Source organism: Papilio polytes, unplaced genomic scaffold (assembly GCF_000836215.1).
Source record: "Papilio polytes unplaced genomic scaffold, Ppol_1.0 DF824146.1, whole genome shotgun sequence".
Lineage (NCBI taxonomy): Eukaryota > Metazoa > Arthropoda > Insecta > Lepidoptera > Papilionidae > Papilio > Papilio polytes.
The window spans coordinates 808525-824917 of record NW_013525058.1 but is presented as its reverse complement, the minus strand read 5'-3'; the positions used below and the strand labels follow the sequence as shown (position 1 = coordinate 824917).

At 32.4% G+C, this 16393-nt stretch overlaps 2 protein-coding genes across 4 annotated transcripts in view; both read left to right on the top strand.

The window, feature by feature from the left end:
* Positions 1 to 5267, top strand: part of LOC106111769 (protein MLP1-like) — a 10159-nt gene extending 4892 nt beyond the window's left edge. For all 3 annotated transcript variants that reach the window (XM_013293917.1, XM_013293916.1, XM_013293918.1), the window contains 6 exons: positions 470 to 661; positions 1768 to 1912; positions 2632 to 2766; positions 3626 to 3710; positions 4173 to 4384; positions 4993 to 5267. In XM_013293917.1, the coding sequence (XP_013149371.1) occupies positions 470 to 661; positions 1768 to 1912; positions 2632 to 2766; positions 3626 to 3710; positions 4173 to 4384; positions 4993 to 5231 (1008 nt within the window). In that variant the 3' untranslated portion in view covers positions 5232 to 5267. The remainder of the gene's footprint in view (positions 1 to 469; positions 662 to 1767; positions 1913 to 2631; positions 2767 to 3625; positions 3711 to 4172; positions 4385 to 4992) is intronic.
* Positions 5268 to 8012: 2745 nt separating this feature from the next.
* Positions 8013 to 16393, top strand: part of LOC106111721 — a 12474-nt gene continuing 4093 nt past the window's right edge. Inside the window, exons 1-5 of the mRNA XM_013293864.1 lie at positions 8013 to 8430; positions 8799 to 8834; positions 9130 to 9192; positions 14224 to 14285; positions 14939 to 16389. Coding sequence (XP_013149318.1) covers positions 8351 to 8430; positions 8799 to 8834; positions 9130 to 9192; positions 14224 to 14285; positions 14939 to 16389 — 1692 coding nt within the window. The 5' untranslated portion in view covers positions 8013 to 8350. The remainder of the gene's footprint in view (positions 8431 to 8798; positions 8835 to 9129; positions 9193 to 14223; positions 14286 to 14938; positions 16390 to 16393) is intronic.

Sequence of the window (16393 nt, the reverse complement as noted above, 5' to 3'; positions counted from 1 at the left end):
TCAAATTGATTTCTTCTGATTACGACATATATTTTAATTATATACTGTGTAAGATGACATTTAATAAATTGATTTTTTTTAAATGCAGTCAACTGGTGTAAGGAAACGAAATCTTCCTCTGCATCTACCTTTCTCTCTTTTTTTCCATCTATCTTTAGTTAATTCCTCCTATCAATCTTCAAAATTATTCCTGTTAATATTTGAAAAAACTTTTAATGTAAATGCAAAAGTAGGTGGATGGATGTTTGTTAGAGTTTGTAGCCTAACTGCTGAACAGATCTTGATGAAATTGCCATAGATGTAAAGCAGAGTCTGAAAGAACACATAGGTACTCACTTTTGTTTTGTTTTTTTAATTCCATGCAGACACAATCACGGGCGAAAGCTAGTACATTAATTATTTATAATAATATCTTATAAGTTATCTTTTAGATTCAAATTTAATAATAAAATTGTTAATTTATTTCCAGGACTGTCTTTCAGGTGAGAATTGTGAACTTTTAGTACTGAAGTGTGAGAAAGAACAATCCGAGGCCAAAGTGAATGCTTTGAAAGTTCTACTGCAGGAGTTAAATACGAAGACTGGAATATTCCACACAAATGATGTAATAATTGACACACAAAAACCAATACAGCAGATTGCAGTTATTGATAAATCTATTGTAAGTAAAAATAAATCTATACTAATATTTTGTATTGAAATAATTCAAACACTATTGGACAAATAAAAATTCTTTCACCATTAAAAACCTATGTTATTACTGAGTAACATAGTCAATATTTTTAATTCCACGTGGACGAAGTCGCTAGCAACAGCTAGTTAATTTATATGAATAATACAAATTAAATTGCCCATAGTAGAAACTCTTGGCTGGTTTATTTTTATGTTATAACTAGCTGAACCCCTGCGACTTTATCCGCATGAAATTATGAAAATTTTATTTTATTGTTCGTGAAATTTTCAATAGCAAATGTCAAAATGACATGACGATGACAAACCTTAGCAATCTTTCTTAATTCTGGCAACAACTTATGGTCTCTTTCCCACATTAGGGTTTTTATCCAAAATATTAACCCCCTAAGTTTAATATCGTGAAAATATATAGCCTGAAGCCTGACGTGACGTGCCCTACACGTCCTAGCCCTACACTTTTTATTAAAAAAAAGAATTACTCAAAAAAATGCTGTAATTGCTGACATCTTAGGCGACAAAGAAGTGTGTGTTTACGCTTTATTATATTAGTATAGATAGTTGTTGTATTAAAAATGTATCATTAGTCTCTTCCTGCATTCTTTTCATATTTGGACTGGTGTAACTTTCTAAAGTATAGATAAAAATAATTTTATGATTCATCTCCATACATACTGTTGTCGAATTTGAAGGAAATGAAAAATTTTATTATTACTTCATATATATTAAGAAAACAAAATCATTTTATCCATTGTATCGCGGGAACAGTAATTATTTCCGGGGTCAAAAGTAGCCTATAACATGCCCGTCTGCCAGCTACCCTTCAGTGAAAGTTCGGTCGAAATCATTCTAACCGTTTCGGAGATTACCCGTAACAAACTCAGCTTGGGGACAGACAGACAAAAAAAAATGCGATTTTTGTTATCAGCAACGCAAATACATCATATTCCAGATTTCTGGAATTATTCTTTTGATATTACAGACATTCCAATTTTATTATATGTATATAGATACCCTCCTCACACAAACTACTTAAAAGACTGCTACTTATAACAAACTAATACAATAAATTTATAGGAATCAAAAAGAGAAGAATTAATGTGGTTGATAGGTTCCCTGTCAATGATGGAGAAAAAAATATACAATGCTAAAGAATGTCTCCTTACCGTCTTTAATAATCTGAGAAAAGATCTGCCTGCGAACGAAAATTATATCAATAAAGGTAAAAATACACACATGAAGAATAGTTGACACTAAGATTTTTTTAACTATACTTAATATATAAAGAAAGGCATTTTCTATATTAGATTTACTTGAAAATTTACTAATGCGCAACAAATAATATTATTTTACTATTACTAATGTTATAAATGCGAAAGTTTAAATGTATGGATATTTGTTAGAGTTTGTAGTTAGAGAATGTAGAGGGTAGTCCGAAAGAAGACATAGGCAACTTACAATTGTTTATTTATTTCATGCATGCGGAGTCGCGGGCGAAAGCTAGTCAATCATAAATATGTTGTTTAATTTGTCTTTGCCTTTCAAAAAATTTCAGTATATCGATGGGTGAAAAGCTATTTGTTTTAAGCGCCATTAGGTTAAATGTTCAGGAGGGCCATCTAAAGTTTTTAGAAAAAAGCATAAAAACAAATTCTAACAATAGTTTAAATTGAAGGTTTTCAGACGAGTTTTAGATTAAAATTACTATAATTCTGCATACTTCATTATTTATTAACGACGCAGAAAAAAATCACCTATTCTGGATATATTACATGTACGTCATTATAACCTAAAATGGCGGTTGAAACAAATAGCCTTTCACCCGTCGATATAATATTTTTGTCTGTAAAGATTTTTTTCATACAGTTTTCCACAATATAACAATAGTTTTTATATTTCAAGTATATGTGTTTTTTTAATTCTGTTTTTTTTTTTGTACAGGAATACAACTAGATTTTCCCAAGGAACAGTTATCTACTCTGCGTCAATATTATGAGGAAAGGCGAGAAAAACGCAGATCGAAACAAGAATTAAGTCTAGATATGGATCTATCGGAAAACTCATTCAGTGATGTTTGTATGTACCTATATTTATATTCTATCTATACTATTATAATAAAGCGTAAACACACACTTCTTTGTTGCCTAAGATGTCAGCAACTTTAGGCTATATATTTTCACGCCATTAAACTTAGGGGGTAAATATTTTGGATAAAAACCCTAAGGAAAGAGGAAAGAGACCTTAAGTTGCTGCCAACATCAAGAAAGCAAGATTGCTAAGGTTTGTCATGCCATGTCATTGTGACATTTGCAATTGATAATTTGACACATGTAAATAATGAAATAAAATGTGAATAATCTTATGCGGATGAAGTCGCACGGGAACAGCTAGTACTAATATAAAACGTAAAAACACTTTGTTATGTAGAATGTAAGCAATGACAGCGTATTTTTGAATTTCCTTTTATGTTAACCTACATTGTAGACTCGCCTTATGCTATTTTTACGCTATTAAAACTTAGATGTAAATAAATCTGATAAAAATGCTTCCCGAGAAAACTACAAGTCAGCAGCAGAGTGAAGGTTGCCATAACTTAGACTACCGTTATTTTAAAATACTACTTCACTTTTCACAAGGAAACTAAAAGAGAGAAAGGGGAAAAAATCTTTGTAGCTATAATCTATTTTAGTGATTGCAAATAAATCTAGAAATTAAATAATCTTACTTCTTACTTATATTATAAATGCGAAAGTTTAGATGGATGGATGTTTGTTAGAGTTTGTAGCCTAAACGGCTGAAGGGACCTCGAGGAAGCTACTCATTTTTGCTTTTTTTTTAATTCTACGCGGTCGAAGTCGCGGGTGAAAACTAGTTAAACTATAAATAATGAATTAAACCTTTTATTTTTTACTAAACAGTAACTTCTTATTTACAGCTAGTGATCCAAGATTCGTCGATGAATTGAAAATTTACTTGAACAAATTTAAATTGGAGCTGAACAGGAAACTTGTATTAGAAAGGTGAGGGTTTCCAATACAATTAGAATAAAAAGGTTTTAATAGCATTAAAAAAAAATATGTGAAGTTATCAAATTTGGACCACCCGTCACGCTATTTTGACAGCGCGGTATTTAAAAAAAAATGCCTATAATATGCCTATTCAGTCAGCTACCCTCCAGTGAAAGTCTGGTCGAAATCGACGCAGCCGTTTCGGAGATTACCCGGAACATACGCGGCTTGCGGACAGACTGACAAAAATTTTTAAAATGCTATTTTCGTTTTCAGCAACGCAAATACATCATCTTTCCGAAATCTGGAATTTTTCTCTTCATATTACAGACACTCCAATTTTATTATATGTATAGATTTATTTGTATACATTTTTAATGAAAAGTTACTTTCCCTAAGAGACGTGTTAAACTCTACGAAGTAGTGTGTGTTTACGCATTATTTTATTAGTATAGAAGATTAAACGTTTTTCAGTGGTGAGAAAATCTGGATATTTGAAACTATACAAGCTTTGATCAGTCGACTACAGTCACAATGGTTATCAGAAGACATGTCCTGTTCCCTGCTGCCTCCCTCCTCTGGTCTCAACAGCTTGCGTCAATTGCTACAGGATGTTGACACTAAGTGTACACTTGAAGCTATTGTAAGACAAAGTAATGGTGTTAGAGTAAAGGATTTTTCGTTAGGTGAGTTATTTTTATACAGTTATGGCCGTTATTTGGCTGTTGACAACTAAAAGATATAAATACCTATTTATAAATGAATAAATTCATCAGTACTAATAATATAAAAAGGAAAGATTTGTATTTTTCGGTTTTTGTATGTATTGAAATAACTCAAAAACTACTGGACCTTCAAAACTTCTTGTACCATTAAAAAGCTATTTAACCACTGAGTAACCTAGGCAACTTCTTTTAATCCTTTTTAATTTCACACAGACGACGACGCGAGCAACAGCTAGTAAAATATATAAAAGTTTTATATCAAAATAGAATTTAACCGCGACTTCGCCTGCGCGGAATTAAACAAAATTTAGTGGCTTATTCAAAAGTATGTTGTACTTCGTTGTCAAATTTTATCAAGATCTATTAAACCGTTTTGGTAATTTAACAAACGCCCAAACTTTCACATAATATTAGTATGAAAATATAATAGTATATACCATAGCTCTTAAACATCTGTAACACTTGCTAAATCTCTATTGAAGTTTCATACAATTATACCCAAAATGATAATGAAAATAACATATAACTACTATTACTATTGTGTTAAAAAATAAAGACCTTGTACACAGATATAAAATCAATAATCGAAGAAGAAGCACAAAGGGTTGACAGAATGAAAAAGCAAATGGCGCGAAACCAGTTGGCATTAACACAGAGTATTAAAGCTCTAGATACAGGAATGGATAATTTAAAATTCTGGAGCGACAATGACTTGAAGAAATACATATCTAGTAACCGAACTGTAGATGGAAAGACGTACAAAGAATATGAATCTGCATATTTAGAAAGTCTTAGCTTAAGTATTTAATTCCCAGCAATTAAATAAATGGTTTTTGTATTATAATGATGTGTCTAGCTTAACCCAGACTCTGTTCGCTTTAAAAATAATATTTAAATTTGTTGTTATGTAATTTAAACTGAAATATTTTATATCGATTATTACATTATTTGATATCGATACAATTATAAATAAAAAAAAACACTATTATTAACAGTGTTTAGTTTATAATTTATCTGTTATATTTAGGCTTTCTAGCCTTACGTAATAACACTGAATTATTTTTAATGTCAGTTTTATTTACATGAGGGTTATAAAAGCTCATATTTTGAAAAAAGTGGCAATGGAGAATACTTGTAAATGAGAGATAACGAACTGAAGATATTGTATGATATTCATGGTCATCGATCGAATGCGTATTTTCATTATGAAATGTTTGAATTAAATACTCTGACGTCATGGTTATACAAAGTTATACCGGGCCTGTACCACATAAATTTTGTTGTTTTAGGTTTATATGTGGGCCGATCCCGGCAGCACTGCAATGCCGGGCCGACCCGTGACGGGAGTGGAGCGAGCCCCGAACATCCCGTCGTTTTACAAAAATCAGTTTAATATACTGGTCCCGCAGTGCGGGAACTTTCAGATATTAAGCTGAAAAGAACAGATACTACACTTTGATCTTAGCCAAAAGGCCGAGAAGCGATAACGGAATTTGTCCACACGACGAAAGTCACTCAGTCTGTGTGAAACTGTACATCGCAATCTACATATTTTAAAGGAAGTTTGAACGCCATCTATCGATAGAAAAACAAAACACGTATTTGAAAATGTTAATAGCCAACGATAATAATGTGTGTTATTTTATTATTAACAAAAACGGCTATATTTAATAATTATTAAAAAGAAGTAAGATGAGCAAAGCAATTATTTTGTATAAATAATAAAAACTTATAATTTTTGTGAACTAACAATATCATCTTAAAACCGTCATATTTTGACCAATGAGGAAGTGGCAACTACACGTGTGAATATCGCCATTGTTGTAATTTAGAATTTCCACAAAAAGTACATTGATTAATATAGTTTTATTTGATATAAGGGAAATTATGAGGATTAATATTGTAACTTACCATTACTCGTTATTTTTAATGCTGAACGCAATTAGGAACAAAAAATTATAAAGTATTCTTCGTCTTTGCTTAAATAATCTATATGTTGTATCAATTTAAATAGTTAACAACGTTTATGGACACACAGGTCATAAGTTGAAAATCATTAGCATATAGCTTGGTTTAGTTTTCAGCTTAAGAGAATTTCGAAAGAAGTTGGGAATTATTTTACTATCTGGTAACTAGCAGGCTCTGTCAATGTAAAAAAAAAACTGCCAAAATATACTTGTAGGTTTATAACGATAACAGGGGTGTGTACTAATTTTTGGAATTAAATTTACTTTGTTGATAGATCCTATGTAATCACGGAAGAAATTTAATAAAAATAATTAAGGTTTCAGTAAAAATACACGTAAATAAAACTAGGTACGTAAATTCCCGCCAAAGCGCTATGAACTGTTAAACGGTGTCATACTCATATGTTACATGTTGATAAACAAATCTCGCGGCCTGTCAAAGTGAAGTGAACAACTGAGGGATTTTAAATCTTGAAAGGTTTTGTTTGTATTTCTTTCTTAATATTTTAATTTTTATTTCCAGTAATTGTCGTAAATGTGAAAAAGGCGTGTTTGCTTGTGTACTGCCAATGTCCAATATTGTACTTTTGAACATTGGCACCAAGAAAACTTTTCATTTTAGTTCCAATAAAAAAAAAACAGTTAATGCGATTCAGTATTCCGACATATCTATTTTCATGTTACATTATTAAAATTTGTTTAATTTTTTTTTAATCATTTAACCCTAATTATTACCTGATGTAGTTATTATTTTTTAGAAGTTTCATAGTTTAAATGCGCTCTTTTTACTTTAGAATATAACATACTAGCTGATGCTCGCGAATTTGCCCGCGTGAAATTAAAAAGTAATAAAAATTATTGCCTATGTTACTCGCTGATAATGTAGCCGTATAGTGACGAATTCTTAAAATTGGTCCAGTAGTTTTTGAGTTTTTTGAATATATACAAAAATAGAATTCTCTCTTTATAATGTTATTATAGATAATATCTATATTTATTTTGTAATTAGTCTGATTACAAGGTACTATTTTGTACTATAGTTCAGGTACATGGACAGTACAGACAGGACAGTAAAATGTACAGGTACACATGGACAGCACTATAATCCAACAAATTCAATAGTTAGAGACTTCCCTGTAGAATATTTGTCAGATTACTGCAGGTCTACTATACTTGCCGGTAGACATCCATCGGAATTAACAAATACTTTGAAATTAACAATACAATGGGTACTCGTTTACCTGGTATGGGTTGTTGCCAACAACCAACCGCCAGTACTTCAACTGATTAAATGAAACATTACAAAAGAAAAATACTCACAAAGGAATTTAGAGATATGAGAGCACCTGCATTAAAACAGAGTAAAGATTAAAAAAAATAGAGAAGGGAGAATGATTGGATGCATAAGAAAATTTACCACTTGCTTTATTTTTATGGAAACTTACATGATTTTTGCTTGGAGTCGAATGAATCTGAAAAACTCATTAATAGCAGTCATTTTTTAACCAAGTTACCAAATGAAAAGGAAAATGTTTTTATATTAATAATAAGTGTCATTTATTTATTACTATTCAACATATGATACAATTTTTTAATTAACCACTTTCATCTAGTTTTTGAATTATGTATCCCTATGTGAATCTCTTGGTATTGTACACATCTTAGTTTTTTATATTGTTTGCTCTTCCATAACAATGCTAGCCCATGGTAGTTTTTATTATTAATTTATTTATTTTACAATTTTCGCCTGTAGGGGGGAGAAGGTACCTCCATCCGCTCTCTCTCTCTCTCTTCTGGCGACCTCTATGAAACTTTTGTAAATTAGACACACCCCTATTATACAATATAAACAATACAAGGAAAGATGTCTCTTGAGTGTATTCACTATGTTGTTTTGTAGTTTTTACTCTATTTTTGGTAATGTATTGTTTGGAAATCAATTTTTAATATTTAAGTGATAATGGGTAATAAGAGTAGTAAAAATTTAAACTATACTTTTACACGAAAAAGGAGAAAAACACCAAACGATGGAAGGTTCGGGTAAGTGTGAAATTGTTAATTTTGATTAATAACGCGAGGATGTTTCCCGATGGGCCCAATGGGATTTTTTATTCCCATTAGACTGATTGAATCCATCCAATCCATCGACCCAATAGGAAATCCCATCGATCAGTTGGCCGATCGGTCCATCGGAAAATTCCCTAATATGATGGCTACATTACCTCTAGGGTAACATATGCTCGCCAAGTAAGGGCTTCAATTGATCTGTACACTTATGCTCTTTACTCTTGATAAAATACAAAAAATAAAATACACATTATCAGAACTATAATATGATTTTTAGTTTTGAATCTATATGTTGATTTAACACGTTAACCTAATGTTGACACGATTTTTTTTTTTTTTAGCTCCGAGAAGCGGAAAGCTAAACTAAAATGCAAAGAGTAAGTAAATATTACCGCATTATTGTAGTAGTTCGTGTCAATAATCTATTTTACTATAACTTACTGTAACATATTTCTTCTTACTAATATTATAAAGACGAAAGTTAAATGGGTGAATGAATGGTTAGAGTTTGTCGCCTAAACGGCTCAACAGATCTTGATGAGATTTAGTATAGATGAAGAGGATAGTTTAGAACGATAGACTAGACTCTTTTGTTTTTTTTTATTCGACATTTTAGGAGTCTCGGGTGAAAAGTATTGTGCCAGATATGATTGGGTAACATTTTTTTTCTAGAAACAGCATCATAAAGTTTGAAGAAAATCTCCCAGAATTGAAAATTCTCGACGAAAATATTGAGTAAGTAGTTGTTTTAGTGGCTTTTTGGCAGCTTTGTTTTATAAGTACAAAAAGTATACATGGTGATTCTTAACAGACGGACCACAAGCTTTCAAATTATTTTTTTTTTGTATAAATATCGTAGATATTAGATTTTCGACTAAAATTTGCCCGTGCCTCTAAAATAATGTGTTTACAGTTATATTTCTTTTTCTTGAACAAATAATAATAATTGGGCTTCCGTATCGTTATCCCTTATTGGGAATAACTCACACGAGCAAAAAATTAAAAAAGTTATCAATATATTCTGTCTATACATATGGTAGAACGAGCTGTGGCCCGCAAACTTGGTTAGCGCGGAATTTAAAAAAAGGTCGTCTATAACATCCTCGAGTGCATCTAACTTTACTTCTACTACCTACCTTTAAATCAAATTCAATTCAATTTATAAATTCAATTCCCGTCAAAATCGGTCTACCCATTCCAAAGATAACGGTTCGGTCGCTGTTTTAACAGCTCAGAATAAAAAAGGTAGCCTATAATGCCCATGTCAGCTACCCTCCAGAGAAAGTCCCGTCAAAATCGGCCGATCCTGCCTATCTGTCCGCAAGCCGCGTTTATTCCGGGTAATCTCCGAAACACCTTAATTGTTATGATACTAATTAACGGCTTATTTATTATTTTCTAATTCGCGGAAAGTAACTTGCCAACAAAATCTAACTATTACTACGCCACTGATAAAGTGGACATTTTTATAGACACTGTTCCGTAATGACGTTATGACCTCTAAGTCACCCCTGCAGTACATGTCATTTATAGCTTGACGTTCGGTTTACAGACTCGGTTCGAGTAATAATAATACCTTTTGTGCCATATGTCGGATAAGTATACACAAGTTATAAAAATACGACACTGGTAAATGATAAAAACTTGAACTTATCGCGTGATCGTTCAATCAACATCTGTAGCGAATGTTAGAAAGAGATAGATAAAAGCGTCGCGTTGGATGAAACCGGTCGATCTCGCGATGGCATTGACTACGCAGGTCAGGAATTTGTGGGACGTTTTATGACTACTTGTGTATACCGAAAAGTATAAATTTTGTCGGCCTTGGCAAATATTCGGTATTTTGAAAAGATGCAGTACATGATGTGTTTATGATTTATGAATAGTGCCGTTTAATATATGAATTAACATTGATTTTTTTTGATATCTTATACTCTTAACAGTTTGTATGACTATCGCTTATTTTTAGACTTCATAACAGGTTTTGACCGCCGTAGCTCCAATCTTAGTTGACTGAGGCTAAGTTAGCTTAGTGGAATGTAACGTACAGTTGCCAAAGGAGATTTGTGACTTTTTTGTGGTAACTATTGTGATTGAAATTTATAGTTTGATCTGTTGATAATAGTTTTAATACTCGATATCATACGTTATTCAAATACTAAAATGTTTTGAATCTCAAGTTTAGGTCCTATAAAGTTTTGCGATGTAAGGAAGACCGCGGTGATATTTTATTTTGGACTATTGCTGACTAAATTTTTTGACAATGAATCTTTTTTGAGCTCAGTACTTACATATACAGGTGCATTCCAATAAGCTGACTTTGCCTTACTCAACTAAATTTGGAACTACTAAGGCCAAATAGACTATAACGTACGAAATGGTATGAGGGTTTTCCCGTTGACCCAATCGAATTCATTTAAAAACCCTCAAAAATTCATAAAAAGTAAAAAACGGTAAACATATTATAAAAAAAATCGCTAAATGATTATCAAGTGGACGGGGATGGCGAGTCGAGTTACTAGCATACAAATTCATCACAGCAGTGATCTACTATGATTGCCTCCTTTGTGTGCTCTTAACAATAAATGGATTTACACACTATTCTCTTAGTCGTCAATAATTGCATTACATATCTTTTTACAGTGCCAGACGTCAGAAATAACATCTGTGTCCTAGTTTTAATCACCTACCTCTTATTAACCTTTTCTTAGGAAAAGATGGGAAAGGGAAGTAGAATTGACAATGGAGAGGATGCGTGGGAAGGGAAAGATATACTCTTTATTTGCATGCGTTCTTTTCTCCTTCGAAAAAAAATAGTAAACGCATTTTCTAGTTGCCCAAGATTTTTCGGTAGGAAATCCTGTGAGCATCATACATAATTCATTACAAGAAAATTGCAAACGTTGAAGTCCATAATATATCTAATAACACTAAATTAACTAGTGGATATCCGTATCTATGGATATACAGGAATAATCCGTATCTATGGATATAACCATGGATATACAGGAATAATCCGTATCCTCTAACTTTTGGTCTTTAATAGATAATTATTCCATAACTATTTTTGAATTTACGTTATCTATCTATAAATATAATAAAATTGGTCAGTCTGTAATATCAAAAGAAAAATTCCAGATTTCGGGAAGATGATGCATTTGCATTGCTGACAACGATAATCGCATTTCAAAAAATTTTGTGTGCCTGTCTGTCCGCAAGCCGCGTTTGTTCCGGATAATTGCCAAAACGGCCGGGCCGATTTTGACGGTACTTTTACTGGAGGGTAGCTGACATGTACGGGCATATTATAGGTACCTTTTTTAATCCCCGCTGTCAAAATGGCGACCGGACCGCTATTTGTTAACTGGAGGACCAATTGTGAGCAATTTTGACTTTAATCGGAAGATAGCTGGTAGAAGGTCGATGCACGGGAATGTGTAGACGACCATTTTTGTTAATTCCGCGCAATCGAAGTTTGCGGGCGACAGCTCCTATGATTTTAAATACGAGATTTTTAATAATATTTTATAGTGTTTTTTACTCTTTTATGGATATTGCAATGACGAGCACATAACATCTTGCTAGCGAAAGTCGATTTAGCCATTTACCATACCTGTTTTCAAAGAAAATGCCACTTTTTGCATATTCATCTCCCGAACGATACCAAATTATTTTCTTCTTCTTCGCTAGGTGCCTCTACGACAAGCGAAGTTTGGCGGTCGGTCGGTCTCCAAACCATTTTAATTTTGCCAAATTTAACGAATATGGATTTTTTTTTGAGGATATCCATAGCAATGGATACCGATATCCAGAGCATTAATAATACAAACTATACAATTTAAAGCTTACCTTTCGGTATATTAATTAATTTTCAACATATTACAATATTCCTAATACTAATCGATGAATAGTTTGTTGAATGTTCGAAGTTCATACATTAGAATGTAGGTATATGATATGCTCACTCAACAAAACAGGCGGTCGATACGGCGCTATTATTATTACTTTCGTCGGTCTCGGCGTTTGGTTTGAGCGAACACAAGCCGAGCGAGCGAGGTCATTACATTATGAAGCGTTATAGCACCAGCCGATAATAATTCTTCGCAGCAAATGGTATCTTCCATAGAAAGCTGAAAAGAGATAGCTGCATACTGTATCGTATGTGTGTGAAAGGGACAACATTTCGACTACCTAGGAATTTGCCTGCTAGACAATACTGGCACTTCGGTATTCTGGGACTGGCGTCGGTGTCCGCTTAGTACCTGAACGAGTGAGCAGAGCGGAATTTTATTCGGTCGGCTAGATATAGCTCGTGTACGTTCATGATCGAATGAGACATTCGTTCGGTTGCTCAGAGTGAATACTTAATCGGAATATTATTGATCCAATTTCTAATTTAAATAATTCGATTAAAGTTATACTTTGTGATGAAAGTTCATCCGGTTTTTAATAATTCTGAATAATTCGATGAATACCTTAGTAAAACTCTGAAATATTGTGGTTCCCGCTTGTCAAAATCGGCCGGCCATTTTGTAAAATGCTTATTCGTATTGTTAAAACAAAACTGTTTGATTTTTCTTTGTTTTTTCATAAGATAAATAAATATTTGTAATGAATAGATGTGTAACTATTTAATTATTCAAAGTGTATTATTGTTTTAAGTGTTTAGTGACAGTTGAGAGATGAACTTTAGTGAACAACAATAACAATTAGAAATTTGGATAAAACAACACATCTGAAATTATTTTTCAATTGGACAATGAAAGTAAGTTGATATAGGGTTTAAATTACCCTTCGTGTAGTTCCATTTTCATAATTATCAATTGTAATAGAACACCGAAACCCGGTAAAACAGATCGTTGTAGTTGACTGTATTTACTTTCCAATTGCAAACAACAAACATTATAATTTGCTTTTACTTTACACTTAATTTACTCTATCAAATTGTTCCGTATTTTCATAATACTGTTTTAATTGATTACAATTTAAATTAGGTATTTAGCTTCTAATAATTTTTTGGCGGTTGAATTCTTAATAAAACAAAACAAATGTTTAGTACATTATAACCTATCATTTATAGTAAATTATATCATATTTCACCTGAAACATCAAATCTTATGACAAAACGGAACATTTATTTATATATTTTTTGTCACATTCTTATATAGAATAAATTTTATCAGGGAAGGTACTAAAAAGTTGTGGTTATTTTCTAATTTACTAACCTAGTATTAGTTATGACTAATTTTAATACATGTTTATTTCAAAACCAATATATTTCTAATAATACACAACTATATTTTCATTTCTAAAATAGTATTCTCTTAGATAATTTATATTTATGTTAACAAGCAAATAAAGTTACAAAAAATAAATTATCATTAGAAACAATTAGACAGGATGGCTCATAAATTCAATAAAGCTACATAACTTTAGTTTTAATTCATACTGTACAGTTAAAACCGACTTGTGTATCCAGGTACTGCTAGCTAAATTGAATAATTACCAATTTTCTACACATGTAAATTGTTATTGTGAGAATTTAAACTAGATTTAAAATTAATGTTGTCTAGCGGGTTTAATATAGAAAATACACTACCCTCTTGAACTAATTGGTTGAATAGTTCAAAATAATGTTTACTGCTACTGACTTAAACAATTATATTATAGTAGTAAAGAGGATAAAGTAACTTTTTTTACTAGTGATGTTCAAGTTGATGGAATTTTGTACTTTCGGTCAAAATATTAAAGCGCACTTGTTTACAGGTGTACCATGGCAACGAGAATTAATACCAAGTATCCCCCCTCACCAACAAACAATGAATCAGGTTTGTTTTTTAATTCCTTCTATATTTAAATAACTTTTTGTCTGCAACTCAATCAGCATGGAATTAAAAAAAAAAACAAAAGTAGCTTATGAGTTCTTCTAGACTATTCTTTACAAATATACCAAATTTTATAGAGATTCAGCCATTTAGGCTACAAACTCTAACAAACATAAATCCCTCCATCCATCCATCTAAACTTTGGCATTTATAATATTAGTAAGATTAAATAAAATAGTGATATGAACAAAAAATATATTAGGGACAAATTGATAGCTATTGGCTGGTGGAGGGGTACACAGGTAGAGGTAGACCTAGAAAGAGATGGATGTGTTGTTTGAATGGTGACATGATTAAGAAGGGAGTTATGACAGATGACATATGATAGAGTTGTACGGAGGATGAAAACCCTACGAGAGTAGAATAAAGGGGATGATGATGATGACAGATGTTGGCTAATGTAAATTATTTCTATGTAGAAAAGCATTAAATGACGATAAATTCATCGTTTATGTATAATTTTTTTGTATTAATCCTAACCAGGTGATGGTTGGGTATAATCCATTTTTTTAGTATGGTTATTATAAATTACTTAACTGAGTTTAAATTCAAAATTTTAGTTTTGTAATTTGTGAAAAAATGTTTTGTAATTCCAGACTGCGAGGAGCTAGATGAGCCCGTAGATGATGATTTTGAAGATGATACTTACGATACCAAGACAAACAATAATGGTAATGGATTTGCTGATATACTAAAAAGGCTTCAGTCGGCCGGTGCACTTTTGAAAAAACCTAAAAAGGAGTACTGTTGTAAAACTTGTGACCAGGACTTTGTTGATTGGGAAGATTTGGAAAATCATTTATATCAACATGTGTCGCTGCCCTCCGTCGTGCTGGAGAGGCTACCGTCAGATGATGAAGACCCGGTTGATACAGATGATGAAAATTGGTCCGATGATGAGGAACTACAGCTTCCACTCAAGCGAGAAGGGAACAAGACGCCGCAAAAAGTTAATATTTCCCAGATCCTTAATAAGACAGGCCTTACAATAAAGAAAAGTGACACTGGTAAAAGTTCTGAAGCTGCATTAAATAAATTGAGCAATTTAGGGTTTACTATAAAAAAAAGTTCTACACCTATCAAGAAAGAAGAACAAAATGAACAAAATGATAGTCAAATAAACAAAAAAGTGGGAAACATAAGGTTAAAGCTTAAATCAGATGGAAATAAATTAAATACATTTACAGTTGTCAATGGCTTGAAAGGTTTTAGACCATCTGATGACGATGATGATGAAAGTGATCACGAAGGCGGCAACGATGACGAATCTGGCGATGATAAGAGTAAAAACAAAAATCAAGAAGATGATGAAGACTTTGAAGGAGACTCTGATGATGAACAACTTGTAAATATCAGCCGACGGAGTTCAGACAACAGTGAATCTAGTAAAAATGACTTACAAAATCAGATGAAGAAATTCCAAGGCAAACAAATTAAAATGGAACCTATTAAAATACAAAAAGGACAAATAAGCAAGACCATTGTGAAGCAATTACCATCTAATATAGTTGTTAAATCGGACTCATCTATAGAACAGAGCAAAGAAGTTCCTAAAAAGGAGACACCAATGCCAAAACCTTCGGGGAGACCATCGGTTAAACAAACACCAAAAAGAGGCCCAAACAACCCTCTACCCAACAAGAGTCAACATCTCCAACAGTTAAGCAACAGTCCATCACCAACAAAAGAAGTTCAGAAAACACCAGAAAGACGAGAATCGCACGAAGTGAATACAGAAAATGTAGTAGTCAAACAGGAAATTTACGACTCTACAGAGACTGAATCTAAAAATGTACCACTTCTTTCAAAAGAAATTAAATCTGAAAGAACCTCACCTCCCTTGGACAGAGCACCTACGCCTATAATAGCTAAGATCAAAACTGAGCCGGGTGTATCAAACGTAACTACCGCAACAAATTCTTCTTTACTGCCAGTTACAAAGACAGAAGACTCTGTCACTATAATAGAAATAAATGGCGACTCTAACGACGAAGATGATGATTGTTGCGTAGTGTCATCTACACCTGCACCTGACGTCAAACCGATTGTTC